The 26,923-nt window shown below is 53.9% G+C and overlaps 1 protein-coding gene across 8 annotated transcripts in view; it reads left to right on the plus strand.

Moving 5' to 3' along the window:
* Ctif (cap binding complex dependent translation initiation factor) overlaps positions 1-26,923 on the plus strand; it is a 283,522-nt gene that overhangs the window by 136,303 nt on the left and 120,296 nt on the right. For all 8 annotated transcript variants that reach the window (XR_007105188.1, XM_047526492.1, XM_047526496.1 and 5 more), the window contains one exon: positions 6,726-6,802. Coding sequence is in view for 7 of the 8 variants with exons in the window: in XM_047526492.1 (XP_047382448.1) it covers positions 6,726-6,802 (77 nt within the window). In the remaining variant the exon portion in view is untranslated. The remainder of the gene's footprint in view (positions 1-6,725; positions 6,803-26,923) is intronic.

Below are 26,923 nucleotides of genomic sequence, written 5' to 3' on the forward strand. Positions count from 1 at the left end.
GGGCCTCTTCCCTGTCTGCTTTTATCTGTGTTTTTCTACTGGGACTCCAGCTAAGGTATTGTTTCTAAAAGGGTCTCTGCTGATTAAAAATAAATAAATTGAAAGAAGAAGTAGAAAACCACACATTTAAACATGGGCGAGCCTGCCCACCCGACCCTTCTTTCTGAAACAGGTCAGCTTCTCTGAATAGCCATGCAGCCTGGAGATTCCAGGAATCTGAGAAACATTACCTGTTTATTTCTGCCTGGACGTGACCCACACATCCTGCTCCCATGGAGGGAGACGTTGTAGGATAAGTTTTTAGAAGCTATGGAAAAACATGACCCCCAGCAGGAGGAAGCCTCTGCTACTGAGAGGAGCTTATCGCCAGAGGAGCTGTGCTGAGGTTTTTATGGCCCTTGGAGTTGCCAAGGGCTAGGGTTCCTTTATGTGGTCCACCCCTCTGGGTGCCTCTTCACCTGGGGCTGGAGGTGGTGGGAAGCTGAGAAGCCCTGAGCTGCGGGCTCTGGGCTTGACCAAGGATCTGCCCTGGCTCCATGGGCCTGGGGCTCACTGGTGTGGCCCAGCCTCCAGCTGGTTGTTCTGTGCCAGGGGATTCATGAGGCCCTCCACTCAAGGTCATCTGGAATGTTCTGGAGAGAAGGAAACCCTTAGTTTCCCTGTATTTAAAATAAGCATTCATGGGAGGGACAGGAACTTGGGAGCTGGGGTCAATTTGCAAACTCATGAAGACCAGGAGAGGGACTGTGTTCTCCAAAAGGCCAGGAGAGAGGGTCTCTATCCAGGCACCATGGGGACAGACCAGTATGTCCCCAGGGGGAAATGAGAGCTTGCCTGGTCAGGAGCCCCCTGCTGCCCAAGACCCTGCAGCACGCCCTCTGCCTGGGCTGGGCCCTCAGTCTTCTTTTCCAGCCTCAGCACTTCCTGCCCGTGCGGCGTGCTGCTGGGCCAGGTCTCGTGCAGTCTGGGAGGGATCCGCACACCGAGAGGAAGACTTTCTTGCATGTGTGTAATGCTCCCCCCCACACACACCTTTTTAAATAGCTGGTGTGTTGGAAAGAGAAAGGTAACAGACCTATGAGAGAGTTAGGCTGGGATGATTTCTACTTGACTCAGGTCCATGGTCAGTGGCCAAAGGTCAAAGATCATGGAAACACCAGGAAAATCTTCCTTGAAACTTAAGTAATGCATAAGGTTTCATGAAGCAGCAGACTATGGACTTCAGCTCTGTGGGACACTTCAAAGCCTCTTGGAGGCAGAAGGAGAGGGAATCAGGCACAGCAGCATTCAGGGCACCCTGTCCCACCCACCCAAAGAGTAGAGGGTAAGGTGACTTGGTGGCCTTTCTTTCTAGAATTTCTCTAGCTAGAGGAGGAGAAGGTTGGGGCCCACAGGCCAACTCCCTGACTGTAGACTCTCAGCCCCACCAGGGTAGGTTAAGCCCTAAAGGCCCTGCTTTGGGGTGTATGAAGTAAAGAGTGGGCAAAGTGGCCCCAGCTGAGACCCAAGAGCTCCCTCTGCGACCGCCACTGCCAGCCAGCACCACCCTGCTGATGCTTCTGTTGAGCCCTGGTTCAGCAGAGCAGCTTGGACCAAAACGAGGTTCTTGTTCCCTTCTTCCCCATTTTCCCTTATTTTTAATCCAACACATATTTAGTTATCATCTACTATGTGCCAGGCATCCTTCTAGAGCTGAGGCGTGGGCCTGGGTCAGCAACACCTTCTGCGTAGGCAGCCGTTCCTGCTGGAGGACCACCCTCATTCCTGCCTGCTCTCTACACTCAAGTCCTTTTTCTTGGACAGACAGAAGCGCTGTGAGGGTGGAGAACTGGCCAGCATGGCGGCTGTTGACAGACTGTGAGTCTCTGGCTGCAGCCTGGCATCCCCCCGTGGAGCAGCCCCACGGGGTGCCATCTCGGGGGTGCCATCTCGGGGGTCCTGCAGTAGTGCATGGGTGGGACTGTGCTTCCTGCTCACTAAGGGCTGTCAGACTTGGGGCAACCCCATGCACCAAACAGTCCCAAAGGACTTCCCAGGAGGAGTCAGCTGGTGACCTGGAGGGAGCAGATGAGCTGTCGGGGGAGGCAGTCCCAGGGCCAGGGACCCGGGCTGGAGTTAGAACATGGATGGGAGGGTAGGGGCCGCATGAGTTTCCTGGGGCTGCCAGAGCAAGTGACCACAAATCGGGTGGCTTAAAGCCACAGGAGTGTGTGGTCTCTGGTTCTGAGGCATTGGGTGTCAGCAGCGCCAGGGGAGAAGCCTTCCTTGACTCTTCCCAGTGTTCAGACGCTCCCGCGGTCCCTGGTCGGTGTGCCTTGGCCTGCTGCCGCAGGGCTGTAGTCCCCGCCTCCATCTTCCTGGGTCCTCTCCCTCTGTGACTGCTGTTTCCTCTGTGTCCGATTTCCTTATTCTATAAAGTCATTGATTGTAAGACCCAACTTAATCCCTCATCTTAACTCGATTCCATGTGCAAAGCCCTGGTTTCCAATTAAGGTCACATTCACAGGTACCAGGATTAGGACTCCAGTAACTCTCATGGGGGGACACGATTCCACCTAGTGCCAGGGTGAGGAGGACTATGCATGTGGCCCCAAGCCAGTCACAGTGGATAGGAGTCCCAGTGGTGGCCCCCTGGAGTGCCGGATGCCTCCCCCCTCTCCTGCTGGGCCAGGCACCCTCCACACATGGCCGTGACTCCGGCAGGTTTTTAATTTGCAGCACACTGTCCCCTCTCTGGTGCCCCTGGAATGCCTTAGGGCTCAGTGCAGGTATCGCGCCCTTGACGAAGTCTTCCCTGACCTTTCTCTGGGCTGTTCAACCTCTTCTGTTGATGATGGCAGGCATCAGCTGTGTGTGTCCCCTGGAGTCCCGCTAGAACTAGGACTGGGTCTTCTTCATCCGGGTCTTCTCCATCTGGTACACGAGCTCGCAGCAGCCCTGGGGTGTTTAGTAGATGAAGAATAACCAGGGGTGGTGGGCTGGGTGGGTGATAGGTGGACGGATGTTAACTGTTCCCTGGACGAGAGGGCTTCCTGACCACCCACTGCACCCCTCCCCACCCCTTCCTCTCTCATCCCCTTGTCCCACCTCGTTTTGCTCCACAGCCAAACATGACATCTTGCCTCTCTCTTCCCTGGAACCTGTGCTGTGTAAGAACCAACACTTGCCCATTTTTCCCCAGTGCCGCGTCCACAGTACTGATGGAGTAGGGTGATGAATGGAGAGGTGGTAGCTGTTGGGATGGTGGGCGGTGGGTGGAAGCCTATGGCCTGTGGAGGCTCGGCACTCCCATCGTGGTGGCAGCGGGTCTCAGAGCCACCAGTACCCCGCTCTCTGCTGGGTGGTTTCCCTTGCTCTTCTTCCCCTCACCCACGCCTGTAGACCCAAGGTGGTTTTTCTGTAGTCGTCATCTCAGGGCAAGACCTCAGCTCTCCCAGACTGGCATCGTTAACTGTCAGGGCTGAAGTTCTGGACCAGCACTCTGCTGGCTGCCCTTAATCCCTCGGAAATGCCCACTGTGCCAGGTTGGGAGATTTCAGCCTCCGCCTGCCCCAGAACAGGCCGATTTTACATAACATGTTTTTGCAACCTGAGCAGTAACGTGCTGCCCCTCCGCGCTGCCTCTTACACCTGTGCTGCCCTCTGGCGGGAAGTGTGTGTGTGTGTGTGTGTGTGTGTGTGTGTGTGTGTGTGTGCAGGCACGCATGTGCATGTTACACATGCACTGTGCCCACACGGCACGTGGAAGGAGCATCCTCCCCTCTCCCTCCCTGGAGAGGCTGTTTATGTAATCTGCTTGTCTCCCAGGCCCACTTGGTGATAGAAAGAGGTCAGAGGTCAGACAGACGGGACCTGCAGTCAGGTCTCGGAGTCATGGTGGGGCAGGGAGCAGGGATGGCTCATGTAAGGAAGCTGGGCAAGAGCAGGTAGGGCCTGGTGGCTGTCCCGGTGGTGGCAGAGGCCTGTCTGCTGCAGACTGGCCAGCTGGTAGACCTGAGGGCTGGTTCTGGCACTCCGGGAGCGGGGAGCTCATGCCTGGACTGATGTCCACCTCGGCTCTTTCAGAGCAAAGGTGAGCAAAGAATCAGAGCCAAGGCCACCGGTTTCTCTTAAAGGATGGTTCTGACGAGCCGGCTTAGTTTCATGCTTTCCACTGGAGGGGTGAGCCCTGTCTGGAAACAGGAAGGGGTCTCTGGTCTAAAGCCAGAACTCCATTGTTGCTGGCCAGGCCACCAGGAGCTCCTTCCCCATCCCTATGCCTATTCCCATCCTTCCTATCATTGGTGCCCTTGTCTAGGACATGCTACCCTGGCCAGCCCTGTCTTACTGGTCACATTTTAGGGCAGCTGTTTCCTCAAGGTCAACTGATGAGGGGCACTTCTGTCATGCCTGGATGATCTCCCCTGAGCCCCAGGGAAGAGTTAGGATCCATGCTGAGGTGTGTCCAGAGGGCAGCTCTCCATGGCCGCCCTCGGTGGGGGTGCAGAGCCAGGATGTGGGTCAGAGCCCAGGACTCTGAGGCCTTGTTGAGGAGGCTGGCACCTCCTGGCCCCGATTACGCCAAGTGCTGCGGGCAGCTCCGTCTGTCCAGCCTCGAGCTGAGATCCCAGTCTGCCGCCAGCTCGGGAGGGAGCCTCGGCTTCCTGTCCATTGTCTACTTGGGGCACACCCAGTGTGTTCCTGAAGTGACCTGGAGAGGCTGTGAGGGAGGGAGGGAGGGAAGGAGGGAGGGAGGGAGGGAAAGGTCGGTCTGGAGCTTGTCAGGGTGGGAGAGGGGAAGTGAGAGGGGAAGACTTAGAGTTTTTCCTTGTTTGTATTTTGTATTAAAGAAAACAAACAATATCCTTTGAGAAACTATTAAACAAAGCACATCCTAACTCCCCAGAGGCCCATTGTGACTGCCTGGAGTCAGGAATTCATTCATGCCTTTTGGCTAGATTGTTGGAGGCAAGGGAGACAGGGGCTGGGTGGGGAGGGATGTCACTAAAATACAGTTTGAAATGTGTCTTTCCCTCCCTGGACTCAGTAGGTGTCTGGACCAAGTGGCCATAACTCCAAGGTCCCTGTGTCCTCCTGACCTGTTGTCTTCCATTACCCTTCTGGGGAGCTCTCCCAAATTGGCCAGTCCCAGCACAGTCAGGGCTGCCAGTGCCCCCATTTCCCCCCTTGGTTGGGGGCTGAGCACCCTGAAGACAGACTAGTGGGACCCAACTTGTGGAACCCCAATTCAGAGGTCTGTGTGCCCCCCAGGGGGTCAGGGCTACAACCACAGGACTTCCGTCTCTTATTCTCTGCATGGCCTCTCTGGACCTTGGTCTCCCTGCCCACAAAGTGAGGCCTGGGGCCAAATAGATACCCACCCACCACCCTCCAGCAGACTGGCCTCTGCAGCTTTCTATTCCCCAAGTGGTGTGGGGGCACACTCAGGTGGTAGATCTGTGTTAGGGCCTATTCTCAGGTCTCCCATGCCCAAGTCAGACTACCCTCCAAGACCCCCAGGCCCTGTTCCATCCTGGGCTGCTCACAGTGCAGTGGCAGTCCTCTGCCATGTTCCTGCTGGGACACTTTCCCAGTGCAGGTGGAGGTGGTGGGAAGGTGGGAAGGACAGAACTGGCCATCATCCCAGCTTTTGCAAGTAATTCTGCCCAGGCCTGGCATTTGGCAGGATCAACCCTGCATCATAAGTAGATCTTTTTCCAACCTTGATGTCAGGGTATAAATTGTTGGCATGAGGGCATTTTACAAAAAAAAAAAAAAATCCTTAGAATCTTTCCCAGTCCCTCCTTCAAAGTTTAAAAAGGCATTTAACTATTTGCATGTTTTCTTTAAACACTTCCCAGGCAATATAAAGAGAGGATTTGGGGTAAAATTGCACAGGGCAGCCTGGCCTGGGTTTGGGAGACTCTCTTCCCCTGCTTGAAGCTCAGGGTTAACAGACTTTAGCTCCTGGTCCTCTCAGTAGTCCAGAGTAGAAAGAAGTATCATGTCCATTTTGTTAGCAACTGGGGGTTTGGAGAAGGATCTTGTCCCCATCCCACAGCCAGTGACAGCATTCCTGGCCTATGGGGGGACACAAACAGCCCTCTGGATTGAGGCTCCACCAGGAGGGCCCCACTAGTCTGCCTTCCAGGGCTCAGTTCCCAGCCAAGGTTGCAGGTATGGACAGCCCTGGCTCCACGGCCCGCTCTTTGCAAGATTCGAACGGCTCAGTGCTCTGGACATGAGTATCCTCACCTAGATTTGCAGACTTGAATAGGATGAATTATAAGTTTCTCTTCTTCCCCCTCTTTTGAGTCTGGGATTCTAGCATCCTTAGCCGGTGGGAAATTAATTAAATAGTGTCTTCCACTCTCTAGTCTGATTGGTGGTCACAGTCTGGCTGCTCCCACACTGCTGTCCTGGATACTTTTGTGTTTTTTTTTTGTTTTGTTTTGAGGCGGGTATCAGGGTTTAACCTAGAGACGCTCAACCACTGAGCCACATCCCCAGCCCTATTTTGTATTTTATTTAGAGACAGAATCTCACTGAGTTGCTTAGCGCCTTGCTTTTGCTGAGGCTGGCTTTGAACTCAAGATCCTCCTGCCTCAGCCTCCTGAGCTGCTGGGATTACAGCTGTGTGCCATTGTGCCCAGTTGCCCTGGATCCCTTTATGGTCAGTGCCATCCCTGATGTTCTCTGCTGTCCTGCAGAAGTTATTCACACCCGGCTCTCTCCCTATGTCACAGGGCTACCACCCGATGCCCCATGAAGTGGAGATTGCACACACCAAGAAGCTGTTCCGGAGGAGGAGAAACGATCGAAGGTAGGAGAGACCCCAGTGAGCACAGGGTCCTCTTTTCCTGCGTGGGTGTCTGTGGCTTCTTCCGGCCTGGCCCGTGTTGTGCTTGAGCTGTCATTGATTGACATCTATGAGATGAGGGTGGTACGTTGGCGGCACAGTTGACTGCCAGTCAGAGATTCCCACACAGCACCCGTGGCCCAGAGACGAGGTCCCTTCAAGAGTCCAGCAAAGCACAAACCTGCTGGCTGCGTGTTTTGAGATATGGCCTCCAGGAGGCTCCCGGAGCTCACAAGTTCAAGGATATCTGGTTTTCCTTCTCCCTGACGCGGGGAGTTGTCCCTGTGACTGCCAGCTACACTGCAACAGGCAACACAGATCAGAGTAGACAGTGCTGCTGTTCCCACACCTGGAGCAGAGAACCAGGCTCTCCAGTGGAGCTCAGAATCCTGGGTGACCATTGGGGAACAGGAAAGGACTGGGGAGGTGGCCTGGGCAAGAACAAGCAACCGAGATTGGGCCTCTGGGAAACACGTGCGTTTATTTTCCACAGACTTTCTTATATGGAAAAGTCTTCATGCTATAGTTTAAGTGAAAAAAAAAAAAAAAATCCAGGTGCGGAACAATATTTGTTGCGTGTGGCCATTTGTGCACAGGGGGGTGGGAGCGTATTTTTTGCTTGAATGTGCATAAATTATTTCTGGATGGAAATCCAAAAAAAGAAAGAAGGAACGAAAAGGCTTATGCCTGAGGAATTAAAATGATGTGTTCCCTATAGGGAATTTATTCTTAGATGAAGGTGCTGTCTTGTGGTTTTACCTTTAGTGAACAGAGAATGTTCTCTGAGAGACGGGAAACAGCCAGCTGACATCCCTCGCTCAGAAAATGAGGGGTGCCTGCCTTTGTGCTGCGTGGCCGCCTCCTGAGACTCAGAGCTACGGCTGACCAGTGTCTCCAGCCCTTCCCTCCGCATGCAGGCCCTGAGCGCAGAGTGTTAGGTGGTGGCCACAGCTCTCAGGGTGGGAGGAGGACACAGTACCCAGAAGGCTTGTCATCCAATAGTGGATTTAGTGAGTCTGAAAACATTCACAGAGGACAGTAAATGTCCAACTAGCTGGGAGGCAGGCCGCCCTGGCTTAGGAGTCGGAACCACCAGGCACTTTATGTGGAACCACCAGGCATCAAAAGGGAAACTTGAGCCTGGAGAGTTGGACTGAGCCCTGCTCCCGCTGTGGCCAGAGTACAGCTAATTGCATTGTGTGAGCTGCCTCTGCTGGGCAGCGCCACACAGGCCACGTCCTGGTTTCTGGGTTCCTGGCAGAGGGAAGAAAGAGAGAGCACCCCTAGAGGAGGAACGGGGTTCCCAAGGGCTTGGGGGTGGCAGGGAGACCAGAGGCTTTATGCCCCTCCTCCCCTTCCCCAGAATGTGTGTCTCAAAGGCAGGGAGAGTCCCCAAGCTTCCAAATTTGACTGCTTCTCCTGGCCCAGGCAATGGCATCCAGGTCAGCCCACTTGTCCCTTCCCTGGGCCAGATCGCCTTGCTCCACGGGAGTCCCCTGGACTGGGGCAGGCGTCCGGAAAACAGCAGCATGACCCAGGAATGTAGGAAGAGGAGCATGCACGACACGCAAGGACCGGGAAGCTCCGAGCCGCACTCATGGTAGCAAATGCCCGGGGTAGGTCAGCTCACCTCGCAAAGGATGTGGGCTGGGCCAGCATCCAGAGCGAGGCAATAAAGATGATTAAAGGGACGGAAAGTATGTCCTGGAGGAGGAGGAGAGCTGGAGGGCTGGGGCCAGGGAAGAGGAAAGAACATCCACTCTGAAACTCGTGAAAGATTTACACAGACGGGCAAGGGTGGCTGCCTCTCTGCTCCCTGGGACCCAAACTAGAGGAAGTCAGCTGAGACAAAAGGAGAGAATCTTAAACTGGACCCATGACAGACTCAAGGATCAAACGTCTCAACCACTGGGGTCAGATTGCAATTCAGGGTAGCAGATGCGAGCTGAGGCCAAGCTGGTCAGGCGCCCCCCCTCATTCCCATACTGGAACACAGTACAGTCCGTCGCTGGCAACCTGAGTCATCTCGGAGTCCCCAGGCCATGGGGGCTTGCAAGAGAGGGGCAGGCAGCCATGTAGTTTAAGGACCTCATTGTTAAAAGCAGGGGGTCCCTGCATCCTTATCAGGCCAACCCCGGTCCTCCTGGTTGATTATCCTCACAAGTGGCCTTGCTAAACCTTTGTTTGACTTGACGGTTAGCACTTCTGTCCAGCAGATGAGCCTACTTGGGACTTAAACCACAACAAAAGGGGCTTGCATTCCATGGTTATATCCCATGGCAAAAGGGGGAAGAGGTGACCAAAGTCAGGTTTGGTGTCAGAGGGACACAGCCAGCATCTGTGTAGTGCCTGTGATGTCCCCGCTGTTGCATGGAGGGAGTTGGCCAGCTAGATCCTTGGGTGTCTCTGTGTTTCTCCTCGGATTGCCTACAGAGTCTGTGGCCTTGTCTTCCTGCACGGTGACTTGAGTTAGGCTCTGGTAGCTGCAGACTGAGTGTAGCACAGGCGTGCAGCTGAAGATAGGATTGTGTGACGCCCACAAAGCCGTCTTCAAGGAAGTCTGCACCACGTCCCAGTTGCAGCTGGCTCTCGGGGTGTTTCTGCGCGCTGACTGCCTTTATTTCCCACTTGCCTCAGTCAGAGGCTGTTAGAAAGCTGCATAATGTCGCAGTGTGGCTCACGCCCTGGAATTAGAGGCTGGATGTGAATCCCACCCTCTCCCTCACCAGCGCCGGGACATTGGCAAATTGTTTCACATCTAGAAAGCTCTATTACCTCTTCCATATAGTACGTTCACTAATTGGGAGACTTGAAGGAACTCGTTCTTGTAAAGCACCTAGGAATGGTCAACCCACTGTCAGGTCAGAGAGGGGTCCAGGTGGCCAGCAAGCATTGCCAGGCAATGTGCAGAGGAGATGCTACTCACCCACCACCCCAGAGTGGGCCAGGTTTGCTTGTGAACCCAGGAAGCCTTGCCCTGCACCCCCTCCAGCTAGGACACCAGGATCAGTCCTGTGCCCTCTCCTAAATCAACGATGAAAGCTTGGTCTCTAAGTCATGGCCTTCCCAAGCGCAGCGGGCAGGCCGGGAGAGCCCTTCCGTGGTAGCCACCTCCTCCAGGGTCTGCGCCCCTTCCATGGGCTGCTTCAGGGGCCTCTGTGATAGAAACTGAGTTGTGGATGTCTTCCCACCCCACGCCCATTTTGCAGGAAAAAAAAAATTAAGATCTTGGACAGTTCAAAGGTTTTCTCCTTAAAAATGTTCTCAATTTTTGGATGACTGATAACAACTTGTTTATTTTGGGAAGCTCATAAAAGACAGCGATTTCAGACCGAGTTATGCATGTTGTAATCGAGACATGATAAATGAGTACTCAGTGCATTCCCCAGAGAGCAGCGTGGTCCAGGTGCTCTGTCCTCCCAAGAGGTGGAGAGCCGCAACTTGGAAGGGAGTCTGCCAAGGTTTATCTGCTTCCTCCCAAAGCTCTCTGCCCCCAGCATGCAGTGCAGAGGAGCAAATTCACTAGAAGGCTGAAGTCTGGGCTCATGGCCTCTGTTTACCTTGAGTGGTGTCCTCTGGGAAGGGGACAGAGGGTTTCCTCAGCCCCCCATGCCCCACCCCCAGCTCCATTTTAAGAACTAAACAGACTGAGGAGATGAAGGAACGCCATAGTCTACGTTCCCTGGGAAACAGATTCTGGGATGGAGATTAGCTTTTTAAGGAATGCCTTGGGATCCGTCTGTGTAGAAGTAAAGGATTGGGCTGAAGTTGACCTGCACTGGGGACTTGATGGCGAGTTCTGGAGTTGGGAACTCTTTAGAGTTGACCCAAGATGGAGCGATGGACACGGCCAGGGGGAAAGGAGATGGGACCTCAGGCTGAGCCGCTGTCTTCACCCAGGGCAGTTTCCGTAGGGGGTTGCAGGGGAGTGCATCCTTCCTTCCTGAAGGGGACGTGGGTGCCCTGTCACAGCCAGCCCCACAGTGAAATGCTTTTAAACTCACCAACTTGGATTGATGGAACTGTCCTTGGTGTGGGGTGCTGTTTCCCAGAGAGCACCAGAGTCTGAGGTGTGGCCCCTGCTCTCAAGGACCTGAGGTGGAGCTTGTACAATGCACGCTTGCTCCACAATCAGGCCGACTGTGGTGCTTGCCTGTGGAGTGTGTGTGCACTAATACAGAGGTGGCTCAGAAGAGGAACCGCGATGTGGTGGTTCTGGAATGCATCCTGGAGGAGGTGGCGAGGAGCATTCGGAGGGGAGATGGGAAAGGGAGGGGTAGGAGGCACGTGAATTCCATGGCTAGGAAGGCGCTGGGGCAGGGTTCCCCCCTCCCCAAAAGTCACCTATATTGTCCCTGAAAACAGAGACCGACGGGTGGGACTCACTGTCCCCACAGAGCTAAGTAGGAGAGAGAAGCCAGAACCTGCAGGCTCTGATGGTCCCTGGGCCAGGCTGTTAGGAGTCTCAGTAGACCCTGCAGGCTCCACAACCCAGCTCTCAGCAATTAGAGTAGGGCAGCTAATGGAGGCATTAGCCATCCATCACACGATGCCCACCAGTGTGGCCAGGGAGACAGGACAGCTGTTTTCCAAATTAATTTGCTTCATTAAGTGAAGTCTTGGAAGAGTTAATTTGTTTCATGGCAAAGCAGATGGAAAGGAAGAAGAAAAGAATACCTTGACCGTCCCAGCGAGCATCAGTGGCTACACTGGGCAAGAGGCAGGAGAGAGGGATGCAGAGCTGGGCCACGTTCTGGGTGGTGCAGAAGGTCACAGCCTCTGTCTCCCATCAACTGTGGCTAGAGCTCAGTGTCCTCGCATTGTGGAGCAATTAAGAATCGTGTCCCTCCCTCTCTTCCTCTGCCAATACGTACAGAAACTCCTCGAAGTGTCAGTCTTCAGATCTGATTTTGCACGTTCTTTGTGATGGTATTCAAGACACTGATAAAAGCAGATAGGATGTCTGGAATTAGTGGGGATGGCATACGACTTTGCAAATAGACTTTAAGATTTGAATCTATGCCTTAAAGGATGGAATCTTGTGGCATACAAATTACATCTCAATTCAAATTTTCAGTGTATGGGATAGATCCCAGGACAGAGTGATGGGATAAGCCCCTTGAAAGGCCCCTTAAATCTTGGTGATTGCAGGATTCCCTAAGTGTAATCCTTTCCCAAAATATTTGCAGATTTGGCCTGGCCATGATTTGGACTATGAACCTGTCCTAGTGGTTTCTTCCAAACCATCTATTTGGAAGTCCCTTTGGGAGAGATACCTGTTTATCTGCAGTTTTTGACAATTGAAGCTATATACATGTAGCTAATCTTTACAGAGAGAGTGCAGGAGAGTTATGGAGCTTAGCTCATGGGATTATGGAGGCCAAGCCATCCATGGACCCCAGTCCAGCGGGTGTTCCAGCATCACCGGGGGAAGCCAGGGGTGTGATCCAGTGTGAGTCCAAGGACTGAGGACTGGAGCTCCGATGTCTGAGGGCAGGGGCGTATGGATGTGCCCCTCAGGAAGAGAGGGTGACGTCACCCTTCCTCTGCCTTTTTCTGTGCACGTCCTCAACAGATCAGATGATGCCCATCCACCTGGGGGAGGGTGGGTCTTCTGTACGGAGTCCCCTGGTTCCAATGTGGGTTCTCTCAGAAGCACCTCATGGACATACCCAGAAATAATGTTTTCCCGGCTGTCTCTGCATCCTTAGCCCAGTCCAGCTCTCACCTAAAATTTCTTTTATCTATTCTCCGGGATTCCTCAGACATGGTCAGGGGCCATTTATGACCTCACACGAGTTCTCTTGTGATGGCCAGTGTTGCCCCATCCCTCAGGCGAGAAGGTGAGAACGCAGAGCCCAGTCGCTATCCTGTGACCTTCCCGTCAGCCCCCTCATCCTGGGTCTGTTGTTCGGGGCCAGTGCTTGCTGTCCCATGGAAGGCAACCTTGGTGTTCAGCAGATCCTCTGTCTCTTATCGACCCCTTAATTCTACGTCATCTGCCTCCTCAGCAGCCTCCCTCAGCAGCCTCCCTCTGCCTCCTCGCTCTACACACAGAGATATAGTTTTAGAGTTGTCATTAATATGTTTAAGCCTCACTCCTTGTTGCTACTGTGACCGCTCTGCCCCAGCACCAATGGACATCACTGATTACAGGAGGCCCCTCATTCCTTACCAGAATCCACCCTCCTTTTCACATCTGGCTCATGGTGAGAGCCTGGGGGATGCCCAGTGCCTCCCGAAATCTCTCTTCAAGTCACATCCACCGTCTGCACTCGGCACGTCCCTCCATCCCTCAGCCTCCCTCCATCCATCCTGGGGTCCTTTATCCTACGAAGATGACTAAGTCCCCCAGATCTTGCCCACCAGCAACTGGTCAGGAGTTGACCAGCCAGAGTCCTCATCTGTCCCTCAGCTCATTCACAGGAGCTATCCGTTAGCCTTTTAGAAGTACCGTCGGCCCTCCCCACCCACGGGCTCCAGACCGCAAATTCACCGGCTTGCTAATCCGAGTGTGTGACACCAAGACCAGTACCTGCCACGTTCCTGTGGTCCTTCATCACCACACACACAGGGGTGGACAGTCTGAGCTGTGCAGCAGGCAGGTCCCCTGCTAAGGTCAAACGGGGGACACTCTGTCTTCTGTTTCAACTCTCCCATTGTCCTCTTGGTCTGTTCAGTCCTTTAATGCCATGTTTGTCACATGTGTGCTTTCTGCGGGTGAATCTGCTGTTGAAGGTGGCCCCAAGCATAGCACTGAAGTGCCATCTGCTGTCCCTAAGTACAAGAAGGCCATGACGTGCCTTAGGGAGAAAATGCGCACGACAGCCGAGCTTCATTCAGCAGGAGCCATCCTGCTGCAGGCTGCGCGTTCACCGCTACGGATCAACAGTGTGGTTAAATCAGGGACCTCGAGAGGGAGCACACGTAAGACGAGACTGGTGGAAACGTGACCAGAGGCCTGCAGGAACGAGCCCTGTTCTTCTCCTGGGAGCCACAGTTCAGCATTCACTCATTCAATGTCTGCGGTGACTTCGTGGAATGTGCCTGTGGTGACTAAGGAGGATCAGCTGTGCTTGCCCTTTAAAACAGGACAGAGAAGTGCTGAAGGTGAAGGAGCCGGGGGTTCGTGATGCGACTCCAGGCCTGAGTGGTGCATCTTGTCCGTGTGACTGGGGCAGTGGAACTGGGGGGAAGAGAAGGGGCCCGGGGGACACCTCCTCTGCTGGTCACTGCCCAGCTTGGCTTCACTAAGCGGGCCACCGCCTCATTTGTACCATCCCGGATGACACTGTCTCAGAAGCCCTCGCAGACAGCTCAGCCCTGCAGTGACTGTCATTGCCACCCTGTCATCAGGAGCCCGGGGACCGCGAGACAGATCCATGCTCACATTGCCCACGGTTTCTCTTTCTATCCCAGCAAGGAAATTGCCCTCATTAAGTCCCTGCTAAAGATAGATAAGAAAATGGGACAGGCAAACCCCACCTGGCAGGCGGCCCTGTCAGATTCTGAGCAAAATGAGTCAGATAGGAATTATTTTTAGGATCCTCTCCTCCTCCCTCACGCCCACCCCCAAGCAGACTCTCTCGGAGAGAAGAGCAGCTCATTTCTCCAAGCCACATGTCCAGGTCCATGTTGATGGAGGTAGAGCCCCAGCCACCTAGAGAAGACCCCAGGCGTCACAAATCCTCATGGTCTCAGAAACCTCTGTACAGGCAGCAGCCTCGCCGAGCTCCTGGGGAGAGCAAACTGTCAGGAAGGTCCCTGGAGCTGGTCCCACCCGACCCTCCTCGTCCCTGGACCCCTGCCCTGCCCTCCTCCTGGCGCATGCTCCCACTCAGGACCCACTCTCAGCATTGCGCTTTGTGGGAATACTTTGTGGGTCCTTCTCTCATGAAGGACTAGTGTGTCCCTGGCCAGGATGCATGTCCAGGTGAGGGCCGGAGCAGCACAAGAGGTGGCCTGCTGTGGCTTTGGCAGAGCCCCTGGGTGCCAACTCTGCCTACCAGGCCTGGGCTCCTCCCAGGTTGCGTCCACGGTCGGGAAGCAGGGCAGTCCTTGCTTTCGGTCACTCTTCTCCCTTTCCCCAGCTCATTCAGGCCCTGAAAACCCTCAGTAGTCAATTGGGGAGACCCAGGGCCAAGAAGAGTGACTGCAGAGGAGCCAGGGGTACATGTCTGGTGGCCTGGCGGACAGGAGGGCTGCCGGCAAGGAAACTGGTCATAAACTAATGCCATCCTCACACTGTGTCAGGACACCCCAGGGACCAGTCAAGTTGATTTACTTACTCCATCTCCGAGGCCTAGGTTGTCTTTTTCTGAAACGTTGGGCATTTGTGAATTGACTCACAAATGCTGACTCCCCACCCTCCTTCCTCTCTGCAGCCCCAAGTGACCAGGGCTCTAGTACCGAGTCAACCCAGCCTCCCAGGGGGACAGTATGTATGTGGGCAGCTGGGCCCTGGGCCAGGCTCACCTGTCTTCATCTCTCAGAGGCCAGAAAATCTTAGGAAAATAAGGACCCTCGCCCAGCACATTCCTCTTATTGTCCTGGGGACCGGGTGCCGATCTTTGTGTGAGAACAGGTACCTGGGAAGTCCTGCTCTGTAAGTGCACCCTCAGAAAACATAATCCCTCTTTCTTCCGGACATTCACTCCAGGGACCTCAGCCGGGACTGGGGGCAGAGGAGGAAAGGGCACTGGAGCAGAAGTTCTGGAGTCTGGGCCCAGAGCAGTTGCCTTCCTAGCTTTAAAATGGGGTTGCCATTCCAGTTCTCAAATGTGTGAGAAAGGGTACAGGGCCAGAGACGGAGGACCCTTCCCAGGAACGTCCCGTTCCTTAACCGTGGGATGGGCATGACAGGAGGGAGAACACTCCAGAGGCTGGCCTGGGCCCTCAGTGCAAATAAGCAGTGTCTATTGTATGGTAAACCCAGCTCACGTGTCCTCTGCAGAATGCTCCTGAAAGGCGGGCCATGTCTGCTGCTCCTGTGTACATCTTTCCTCCTTAGATCTGGACCCTGGCACTCGGCCCTGCTGGACTGAGCCGCCATGCTCCCAGCCTCTAGCTGCCTGAGCTCACACGCCATAGGAGACCATCTTAACACAGGGGAGCTGCAGGCTGTGCCGCCCACTGATCTGAGGGTCTTTCTGCTGGACTCGCAGGCAAGCCTGGGCCAACCTCAGCCCAGCCAGCAGTCACTCAGTCATGCCACAGCACTTGCAGGGGCTCACTGTGGTTAGAACATTCTTTGGAGCCTTAAACAAACAGTAGTTCTCATGCTCATCCTAAGGAAGGTGGGGCTATTTCTATTTCCATTTTTCAGATGAGAAAGATAACCAGTGGAGAGAAGTGAAGCAACCCACGCACTCTGGCTTCAGAGCCTGTGCCCCTAACCACCTCTCAGTTCCTCCTCCACATCCTCAGCCTCTCTCCGGGGTCCCTCACTGCCTTCTGCATATACCACCCAGTCACTTCATAGGGCACGGGGTGTTCGAGACAGCCCGTCCTCTTGGGGCAGAGGGGGCTGCCATTTTCAGATGAACAGAGGGGAGGGGTACTGCGTGATCCAGAGGCATGAATGGTGAGTGGGAGACTGCAGACCAGACCCCATCAGGCAGGGTCCCACCTCCTGCCTTCCCTATCCTGCACCAGGTCCATCCTGCTGGTAGACTCCTGCCCTCGGCTGGATGACTCATGAGGGGACGTATTTAGGAAGTCCCTGCAATAGACCAGAGTCCCCAGGTTGTGGGGCACCACCAGTGAGACCCAAAGGGAGGGTGATGTGAGGTCCAGCGGGGTGGGCAGCTCTCAGGGGAGGACCTCTGTCAACTGCCTGTTCCCCCCAGTCCCAGGAAGACAAGCCCAGGGCATGAGAGTACCTTCCACTCCCCAAGGCCCCCAGCAGTGACAGGGGGACAGGTTTAAAAAATACTGAGGAGGCTTCCTGCCTGGGTCAGCATTTACCCTGAGCTCTGAGGGTTATTTCTGAGTCTTCCCAGTAACTTAATTTTAGCCATTTATTCCAATGCATGTGTTTTGGGGAAGCCAAGGTAGTCTCTATTATGGTTTAGAGTATTTTGGGAGGCCCTGGTTTCCAGAAGTGATGCAGGGGCTCAATTAGGCAAGACACTAGCAAACAGAAATAAAATAACTCAGGAAGACAGGACTCTGGGTCCCCAGAGGCGATGCCTGTATTAACTCTCAGGGGAGAAGTGAAGGAAAGGGGGCGCCTGCAGCTGCTGTCATCTCTGGCAGCTTGCGTTATTCCCCCTCACTGCGCACCTGCAGGGACCTAAGTGCCCTTCAAAATGTGAGCAGGGTGGAGCTGCCCATTCTTTCAAAGTAGACCTGAGCAGACAGAGCCCAGCACCCAGAGAAGAGAGGCCCTGGCAGACTCTAGGTGTAGACTCAAGCGTAAGTGGACACTCAGGTTCACCAACAATTCACGGGGCACTTCAAAGGCCCAGTCCCCAGCACACTAACAGCAGAGAAGTTTTGGGAAGAACCGCTAAACAGTTTCAGTTTTCAAATAGGCCTTCGGAGGCCCCTGCCAGCCCACCCTACAGGACCCCATGCTCCCCGTGGACATAGCCTGCCCACCTGCCCACCCACCTTCCTACCTGCCTACCCGCCTTCCATCCTTACTCACCTTGTCCACCAGATTCCAGTCTTCTCCTGGTTCCTTTAACAGTCCCAGCTGGCTCCTGTCCCTTGCTGGCTGGTCCCTATGCCTAGGAGGCCTATCCCTTGACTCTAGCTTTCACCAGCTCCCTCTGCCCAGCCCCTTTCCACCACGCTCACCCTTCACTTTTCAAGTCTCTATTTGCCCTCCCTGGTCCTCTCCCCAGCCTTCCCAGGGGTGGCCAGGGTGGGTCAGGCCTGGACCAAGCAAAGAGAGTTTTCCCTGCTGTGCTGGAGGTACCTGCTCACCTGGAGCAGGTGTGGCAGCTAAAGGGTTCAGGGATGGGCAGGAGGCCTGACAGCATGCAGGACACTCATCATTTGATGAGGGTGGGCCTACACATCCTGAGTCACCTCTGCAGGTGACGGAGAAATTCAGAACAAAAGCTGCTGCCCCCATCAGTGCCGTCTGCGCTGACCCTTCCCTGAGGAAAACCTTTGCCCTTGTGTTGACTTCAAACTGTCTTTCAACATCAAGGGGAGGATTCGGTGACAGAGGATCCAGTTTCAGGCTTTTGCTTGTCAGGCTGACACTGAATACAGGAGAGAACATGTGTGTGAACTTGAAACAGATGAGAAATGTTTTTAGGAAGAAAATATATGAGATGGGGTTGTGTGAGCATTTGACCTGGTGGCCCTAGTGGCCACAGCAAGCACATGTTCCAGCCTGGTGCAGTGGCTCAGGGAGTTGGTGGCTCAGCCTGGTCACCTTGAACAGGAAACCTGGTGCCTTTGAACCTGAGCCACAGCCATGGTGCAAAGAAGTTGGGTAGGGGTCCTTGGGGACAGGCAGAGAGCAGGATTCTGGCTTTGCCTGATATTCTGGAGGGCTGGAAACGCTGGGGCAGAAGTGGGCTGAGTGCGGTGGTCATGATCCCTTTGGGCAGAGCCATGACAACCAGCTCCTGCCCCAGCCCCATCCTGCCCACTGCCCCTCCTAGGGACACCAGGGCAGTGTCAGGCCCCCTTTCCCAGCCAACTCTGGCACGTGTTGGCTATGCTTAACAACTGCAAGCAATCAAGGACCACCACCCCTCCCTGGCGGCCACCCCCATTGAGGACAGGGAGAGTGAGCTACTACAAGCAGCTCCAGGATCCCCCAGTTTACCACTTCTCATTCCATCTTATGAAATGGGATGTCGGTGCTTGATCTGGCCTTAGTGGGCAACCAGGGAGGGAGGCTGCTTGCAAACCTGCCTTGATTTCTTGGATTTAAGGGAATGATCAAGTTTCCGGCACACTAAGAAGTTCCCGGGAGTGGGAGGCAGGTGGGCTTGGGGTTTCAGATCTTAAAAGCCTAAGGCCATCCTACTTAGGGCAGGCATCCACTTTGCCTGGACCTTAACTGCCTGGAAGTCCTACAGCGTGAGCCACTGCAGGGCCCACATTCCAGCCCAATGAGTAGGAGGCCCCTTGAGACTGCTAAATTGTCTAGACTTGGTTTGAGTCTCTTTACTAGACGTGACGCCTCGAGGCACCCCTTCACCTCTCTAAGGCATGTGTCTTATCTATCAAAGCGCACATCTACCTTGTATCTGTGCTTCGCAGATCAGAGGTGCGGCTGGGAAAGCAGCCTGAAGCATGGAGGTCTACACAAACACGAGGACTCAGCGCCAGGGTTGTGTTTGTATTATACACATGTTTGTAGTCATGTGTGTATCTGTGTGTGTGTGTGTGTGTGTGTGACTGCTTTAGGGACTCTGCCAGTTTTCACTGCCAGTGATAGTTTTCTGGAAATGGAGCTTGGCCTGAATGTTTGTATTGGTTATCTATTGCTGCATAACAAGTTAACCCAAAACTTAGAGCTTTAAACAACAAACATTTATTACCTCACCAGTTTCTAAGAGTCAGAAATCCAAGAGCAGCTTAACTGGATGGTTCTGGTTCAGGATCTCCCTTGAGACTTTCTATCAAGCTGTCACTGAGGGATGTCACTATCTGGAGGCTCAACTGAGGTTGGAGAAGCCTCCAGCAGTGACAGTCTGTTTCTAAGCTTGCTCACCAGGTTGTTGGCAGGTTCCAGTTCCTCACTCGATGTTAGTTGTGAGGTGAACCTCTTTACAAGCATGTTCACAACATGCTCATGACAGCAGCTAACTTCTCTAAGAGAATGATCTGAGAGAGGAACAGATGGGAAGGCAGACAGACAGACAGACACTAAGATGGCAACTGCAGTATTTTTTACAGTCTAATCTTAGAAATGACATACTGTCACTTCCTCCATATTCTGTTGGTCCCACAGCTAACCTTGTACAATGTGAGAGGAAGCTACCCAAGGGGGTGAATTCAGGAGGTGAGGATCCCCGGGCACCATCTTGAAGGCTAGCACAGCTCCTCTGCAAGTCCTTGAGAGGAACCCAGTCCTTTCCTGCCCAGGAGTTGCTCTACGTGGCTCTGTCCCGCCACCTGCCTTCAGGGTCTCTTGTGTGACTGTAGCCAAGTCACGGACCCAGTGAACACTTGGCTTCTCGGTCCCACCTCCACGTCAACCCTGTGAAAGGCAGCTTGTGTCTACAGCTGGGTCATTCTCTCTACTAGCTTCCTGCTTGTTTTAGTCAGCTTTTTCATCACTGTGACCAAAAGACCTGACCAGAACAATTAGAGAAGGAAAAGTTTATTTTGGCTCACGGTTCCACAGGTCTCAGTCCGCAGATGGCTGACTGCACAGCTCTGGGCCCGAGGTGAGGGAGAACATCACCAAGGAAGGGCAGAGGAAAGCAGCTCAGGACATGGCACCAGAAAGCAGAGAGTTCCATTCAGCAGGGACAAAATATAAATCCCAAAGGCATGCCCGCAGTGACCTGCCTCCTCCAACCACACCCTGCCTACCTACAATGACAGCCCCACCAATCTCTATCAGTGGATTGACCCTCTGATTACGTTAAAGCTCTCATAATCTAATCATTTCACCTGAACATTCTTGCATTGCTTCATGCATTAGTTTTAGGGGACACCTCATATCTAAACCATGACACTGTCAATATAATGTGGGAGATTCAATAGCTTCTTTCTATTTTCTAGTCTCTGTCCCTTCCAGCCAACGTTGCCAGTGTTTTCACTGATATAATTCTTTGAAAAACTATAGGCCTTTTGTAAATCCTATTGGGCTCTACAGTCACTAATTAAATCCCACTCACAAGTCTTTTCAACACCATCCCTTCCCTAAGTGGGACAAGGGACAATCAATACCCTCAGCTTCTTAGAATCTCTGCTCTTTGAGAAGATGGGAGAATCACACCTTACAACTGCAGACTCTTTTGTTTGACTGAATGATACTTGGAGGCACCACCATTGGTCTTACTAAGATCTTCACAGAGGCCTTGACAGTGACACACCTCCACCTCAGCTTTGGACCATGCTTTCACGAGAGCTCCTGGATCTTAACTTTACCCAGAAGTCATTTCCTAAGTTTAGCATCATCTACCATCTGCAAAGTCTGGGGATCTTCAAAATTAGCAAGTTCTGGTTCCTTGTTGGTAACAGTCCTTCTTTTAACTTACCTTTCTCCTCCTCTCACCAGGTGACACCTTCCGCACCAGCTGGAAACCCCACAGTGAGGTCATGCAAGCCACTAGATAAAATTTCTGTTTTTCATCTCACTGCTAGAGGCAGAGTTACTAAACTTCCTGCTACATAGCAAGAATCCCCCTTCCTCCAGTTCCCAGTGACCTATATTCTTCACTTCCCTGAAAGACCTCACCAGTAGTGACCTCGGAATCCACATCTCTACCGACTATCTCCTTGTAGCCCTTGAGGTTTTCGCTAACACTCACCTTGAAATTCTTCTGGTTCCTGCCCATTGCCCAGGCCCAAAGCCACTCCCAGGTTTTAGGTGTTTGCTATGTCAATATCCCACTTGCGGGCACCCAAAGTTGTATTGGTCATCTCATGCTGTGTAACAAATTAGCCCCCAATTAGCAGTTTAAATGACAAGTATTATCTCACAGTTTCTGAGGTTCAGAAACCCAGAAGGGATGTGGCTCGGTTGTTCTGGTTCTAACCTTACAGTCGAGCAATGGTCAGGACTGGAGTTATCCCAAGGGTTGGTTCACATGGGACTGAAAGGTCCACTCCCATGCCCACTGACATGGTTGTTGGCAGACCTTGCTCATTGCTGGCTGTGGGCTGGAGGTTTATGTCCTTGTAATCGGGCCTCTCTGTAGGGTGCTCATAATGGAGTGAGGAGAGAGAGAGAGAGAGAGAGGGAGGGAGAGAGAGAGAGAGAGAGAGAGAGAGAGAGAGAGAGAGAAAGAGAAAGAAAGAGAGAGAGGGAGGGAGGGAGAGGGAGGAGGAAGAAATGGAAACTGCCTGGTCTCTTATAACCTAGTCTCAAAAACAACTTGCCTTTCCTTCTGTCATGTTGTATCAGTCACAGGCTAACCCTTTACAGTGAGGGAGGGGTCTAGGCAAGGGTGTGAATACCAGGAAACTTGGACCTTTCTCTGTTGAGAGTCCCTTCCTGTATAACTGCTTTTTCTTTTTTTTCCTTCCACTTCTAATGTTCTAGGAAAATCTACCAATGGCTATGAAGGTTCAAGTTCTCATGTTTACCCTCTTTTCTGGTTCAACCTCAGATCTTTCTGAGATGCCCTCCTAATCCTGCTTTCTGTTCTGTACGTCCCTGCTCCCTGCTCACAGCAACTCTGTAGTGAAGCACGAGGTAGAACGTTTCCTCCCTGGGGAAGGTTCGGGGGCCAGAGGATGCTGTTGCCCGAGCTATGGAACGTACCTGTCCCCCGGGCCTTGTCGTGGTTCCAGGAAAAGGGAACTTTCCAAGCTGTACACGTTCACACAGATAATCTTGCTTAAATGCTACAACCGCAGTAACTACGAAAGGTTTGGCTTTACTCGGAAGCATACTGGAACACTGGAATCTGCCGGGGCTTGATGGGGCAGGCGAACTTGGGAAGGTGGGGAAATGTATTGACATTAATAACACAAATAAAGAAGCCTTACCCACCTTTCCCAGAAAGCCGCACAGTCAGCCGGGGAGGCAGGTGGGATGAATGCCCGTGGTCCCATTGTAAGAGTGAGAGAAATGAGACCCAGAAAGGCTGTGACAGACTTAAGCCCTTGCAGAGCCGAGGCTGGTCCTGGATATCTGGATGGACAGGTTCCTTTCCACTGGGTTCTGGAACACTGGCCCTGTGCACGGGGGCATGCCCTTCTCTTCACCCCTCAGGAATAAGTGGTGGTCGGGAGCTGTCTGCCTTCTGAGGGAGTGGTCCTGCTAGGATAGAAACTGGGGTCATAGGGTTCCGAGCTTGCAGAGAGGAGAGAAGTCCCTCAGAACTGGGAATATTCTGGCAGCTATGATGAAAGATTATGAACTCCAACACAGCTGGACAGAGGCAACTCATGCAAGAGGACTCCCTTTCATCTGCCTTTCAATCTGTCCAGATGACCCTCCCCTCCACCTTGAGGGCATCCATGGGAAAAGTACTTCAGGAGACTCGGTCCCCAAATGAAGTCACTGGGATGAAGTAATAATAAGCTCCCTTTTACTCTAGAAGTACTGCACTGTGCCGAGGCCACAGTTATTTGTTACAATTTAAGGTTATCAAAATTTAAATTTCAGTCACACTGACCACGTGTGGCTAACAGCCCCTGCAGTGGGCAGGGAAGATGTGGAATCTTGTCACCTTTACAGAAAGTTCTGTTCAGTGGCTCACCTTACAGACACTCTTCCCGGGCCCCAGAGAGCCAGCCGTAGGGCAGTTGGAGAAGAGAGAAGAGTGGAGTAGAACAGACTAGAAGGGTCTGGAGGCCAGCCAGGAAGTGGGGGTACTAAGAAAGACAAAGGATGCTCATGGACCTGTGCGTGGGTCCCATGGGCCTCGGGCAGGGTTTGTTCCTCTCACGCTAGAGCTTAATGGGACATGCCCACCCTACTGCAGATCCAAAGCACCTACTGTGGTGTCCTTGCTCAGAAGCTCCAAGCCCACTCTGCAACCCACCAGGACCCCCAAGAGCTGGGATGCCTTCCCCAGACCTGGTGGGGACATCACCAAGAGAGCCCAGTGCCGAGATCTATTCATGGGTGACGCAGGCAAATCCTTTGGGGTGGGAAAGGTGCTGGAGTTTCTGGGGAATGGAGAGCACTTTGCCCCTGGTCCCTGCCCACTTCCCTGCAGCAGGGTGCCATGTCTCCAGCTGTGTCTGCCCGGTGTCTACCCAGCTCAGCTCGGGGACCTGGTGTGGGTTTGGTTTGTTTTTGGTAAGTGAAGGGGTGTGTGGTTGGATGAAGTTTCTTAAAACAATCTTATTTGGACACTAACTGCCTAAGCCAAAAAAAGACGACTTCCTCGGTTTTAATCAGGTTGGGACCAGAAACCCAGCTGTCTCCCCCAGCCCAGGCCTCACTCCCGCCGCCTAACAGTCATTATCGAAGCCACTCTTTGCAGAGCACCTCGTGCGCTGGGCGGCCTACCTGGCTCAGGGGGCAGCACGCTTTGTAAAGGACCAGTAAGTCTTTTAGGCCTTGCGGGCCACCAGGTCTCTGTCACAGCTACTCTGCTCTGCCACTGTAGCACAAAAGCAAGCACAAGAATACGGAAATGAATGACTGTGTCCCATAAAACTTTATTTGCCAAAACAAGTGGTGGCTGGATCTTGGCCACAGGCCCCAGTTAGCCAATCCCTGATCTGGATCATCACAAACCCTCCACCGCGCTGGAGAATGCGGTCCCTGCCCCACCTTAGAGCTGAGGAGGCAAGGTACAGTGTGACGCTCCTTCCTGCTTCTGTGTACTCTGAGGCAGGCCCAGGCCTGTCCCGATAGAGCTCCTGTTCCCTGGGGCTGTGTTTTGATGTGGAGGCTGCCATGGGAGAGCTAAAGAGTCAGGGTCCCTGGGAGTAGCCAGTGGCACCTAAGGGACAGCAACTGAACTTGGGAGGCTGTAGGAAAGAGCAGTCACATCTCCCGGCTCCCTGGGGTTGTGAAGGCACAGCTGAGCAAGGGAGGGGAGGGATCAGCGGAGCCACACAGGCAGAAGGCAGAACTCACCTCAGGGACAGGGCTGACCAGCCTGGACCCTGCCCTGTGTGGAACTCCCCTGTGCCTGCCACCAGGCAGCCACTGCCTCCGACTTTCCCCCGGGGAAGTCTGCCGTAAAGCCCCCCTTCCGCAGGAGCTCTCGAGCCCCCAGCCTGGCGCTCAGGCCACAGCCCAAAGCTTCTTCAGGCACAAGAGGACTCTTTTGCACATGGTGGCCCAAGCTTCCCTGGCCCTGCTGGACACAGGTTTCGCCAACCCCCACACCTCCCCAGCTGTGCTGGAGGGACAGGGCCACCCAGCCCCCAGCCGGCATAGGGGTAGGAAAAGGCACTCACTGTGTGAGTGGCCAGCAGGGTCTTTTTCATCTGCGCCCCCAGGAGAGGTCCCATGCCCCCCTACGTCGGAAGACGAGGAGGAGGTGCAAGGAGGGAGGCCGAGACCTTGTGCCCTGAGCTTCCCATCAGTAGCACCCGCCTGTTTAGATGAAACTTCACATCCCCTGTGTCCCCTCCACAGCGTAGCCACCTAGGGGCAGAGCGGTGTCCCCCGACTCACCGACACCTCTGTGGCTGAGGTTAATGAAGTTTGTGGGTTACAGATAAGGAAGGGAGTGCGGAGGGGCAGAGAGGCCCTGCGGGGCTCTGTGGGGAGGCAAGGAGGAAGCCAGGTGAAGATCCAGCGTGGGCCCTGGCGACGGTGTCCGGACCCGCCTGCCTGTCTGGGGGTTGTGGCCTCCGTGTCTGTTAACCCGCAGATCCCAGCCACAGCCCGAGTGGCTGGCGCAGGACTCAGTGCCTCTTTGCCAGCTGCTACTCTTTGGGGGAACTTGGCCGTGGGGCTGGGCGAGGGACTCTTCAGGGTAATGCAGAACTGGCCCAAGCCCCAGGAAGCATCTGTCCCTGGAGAGGAGTAAGGGGACACACAGTCTGGCAGGGTTGTGGGTCCCCATCAGAGGGGTGTTCCTGCCTCAGTGGGTTGAATCTGGTGGTATTTGGAAGGTGTGCAGGGCGCCAGGCTGGCACATTCCACCCGGGCACCTTAGACCCTCATGATGGAAGACAATTCTCACAGACCTGCCAGGTTTCGCTTGGTCAGAGCAGAGCTGTGCAGCCCTGTGGAAAAGAGTCAGGTTGCCTCATCTCTTCTGGGCCAGACCTGGGGGGCCTTCGAGCTCTGCTTGGCCCGGCAGGCCCCCAGGCTGCCTTGGAGTGCTGGCTCTTAACTGCCCAGCCCTTCGGAACCAACCCAGCCCTTCTCTGAGTCCCCCGGGCTAGGCCTCAGAGCCATGATAATGGCCCCACGTCCTACCCTGAGAGTCCGCTGTGCATTGAGCAGGGCTTCACTCGGATGGAAGTGGATGGCAATCTGAAGTTCAATCAGAGTCCCCAGCAGAGTCATTTGGCAAAGCCACTAAGTATGGTGGGTCCTTCTTACTCTGAAGGCCTCCCCTGTGAACCCAGGCTGTAAGCCAAGAAGGGAGTGGCCAGCAGAGGCAAGGACCCGGCTGACTGGAAGAGAGGCCTCAGGGTCCCTCCAGCATCCTCAAAGACAGTGGAGAGACCCTCAAGAGCTGCTCCTTCTGACGATGACTGCCCACCAGAATAGGCCAGGGCCCCCTCCAGCATGTGGTTACACAGGATGTCCCATGAACACTAAAATTATTTGAATCCCAGAATGCACTGGGGTGCGTCTGCAGCCTGCTTGTCACCAGTGCATTCTGGGGGGAAAAGCAAAGTCGGCTTCAGAGGCTGACGCGCTGTGCAGTGTTGGCCTCACCCTGCTGTGATCTCCAGGGAGGCAGGCGCCATGCCCCGCACCAGCCCTTGTGCAGATGGTGAGTGGGAGCCAGGGAGGTGGCTGGGATCAGGAAGGGAAGGAAGCTCAGTGAGTGCTTCTCGCAGGCTTTGAGGGACTGACAGCTTTGTCAGAGAAAAGAAGTGACGATATCTCGAACAATCCACACTAAATAACAGCTGTGTGTTTGCTGGCATGCAGTGCATATGTGTGGTCTAGGTGCATGTGTGTGTTTATGTGTTATATGCAAGTTAGCGTGTGCATGGGTGCCACGTGCTTATGTACACAGGTATGTGTATTTATTGTACGCATGTCTGGCTATGTCTCTATGCAAGGGTGGGCAGTGTGTGTGTGTGTGTGTGTGTGTGCACAACACTGTGTGTTAGAGTATAACAAATGGCACGAAGCCCTGGACTTCAGAGAAAGAGGGGGTTTAGCATGACCAAGCCTTCCTAGGGATGGCGAAACTTGGTCTGCCTCTTCCATGGACTGAGCAGAGGGCAGGAGAAGAGCATTTCTGGTAACAGATTGAGCAGAGGCAAAGGTCCAGAGGGAGGACCGGCATGCCCTCTGTTCAGGGACAGTGGACAGACTCGCCTGACTTTGAAGGA

This window comes from Sciurus carolinensis, chromosome 15 (assembly GCF_902686445.1).
Source record: "Sciurus carolinensis chromosome 15, mSciCar1.2, whole genome shotgun sequence".
In the NCBI taxonomy this organism is placed as follows: Eukaryota; Metazoa; Chordata; class Mammalia; order Rodentia; family Sciuridae; genus Sciurus; species Sciurus carolinensis.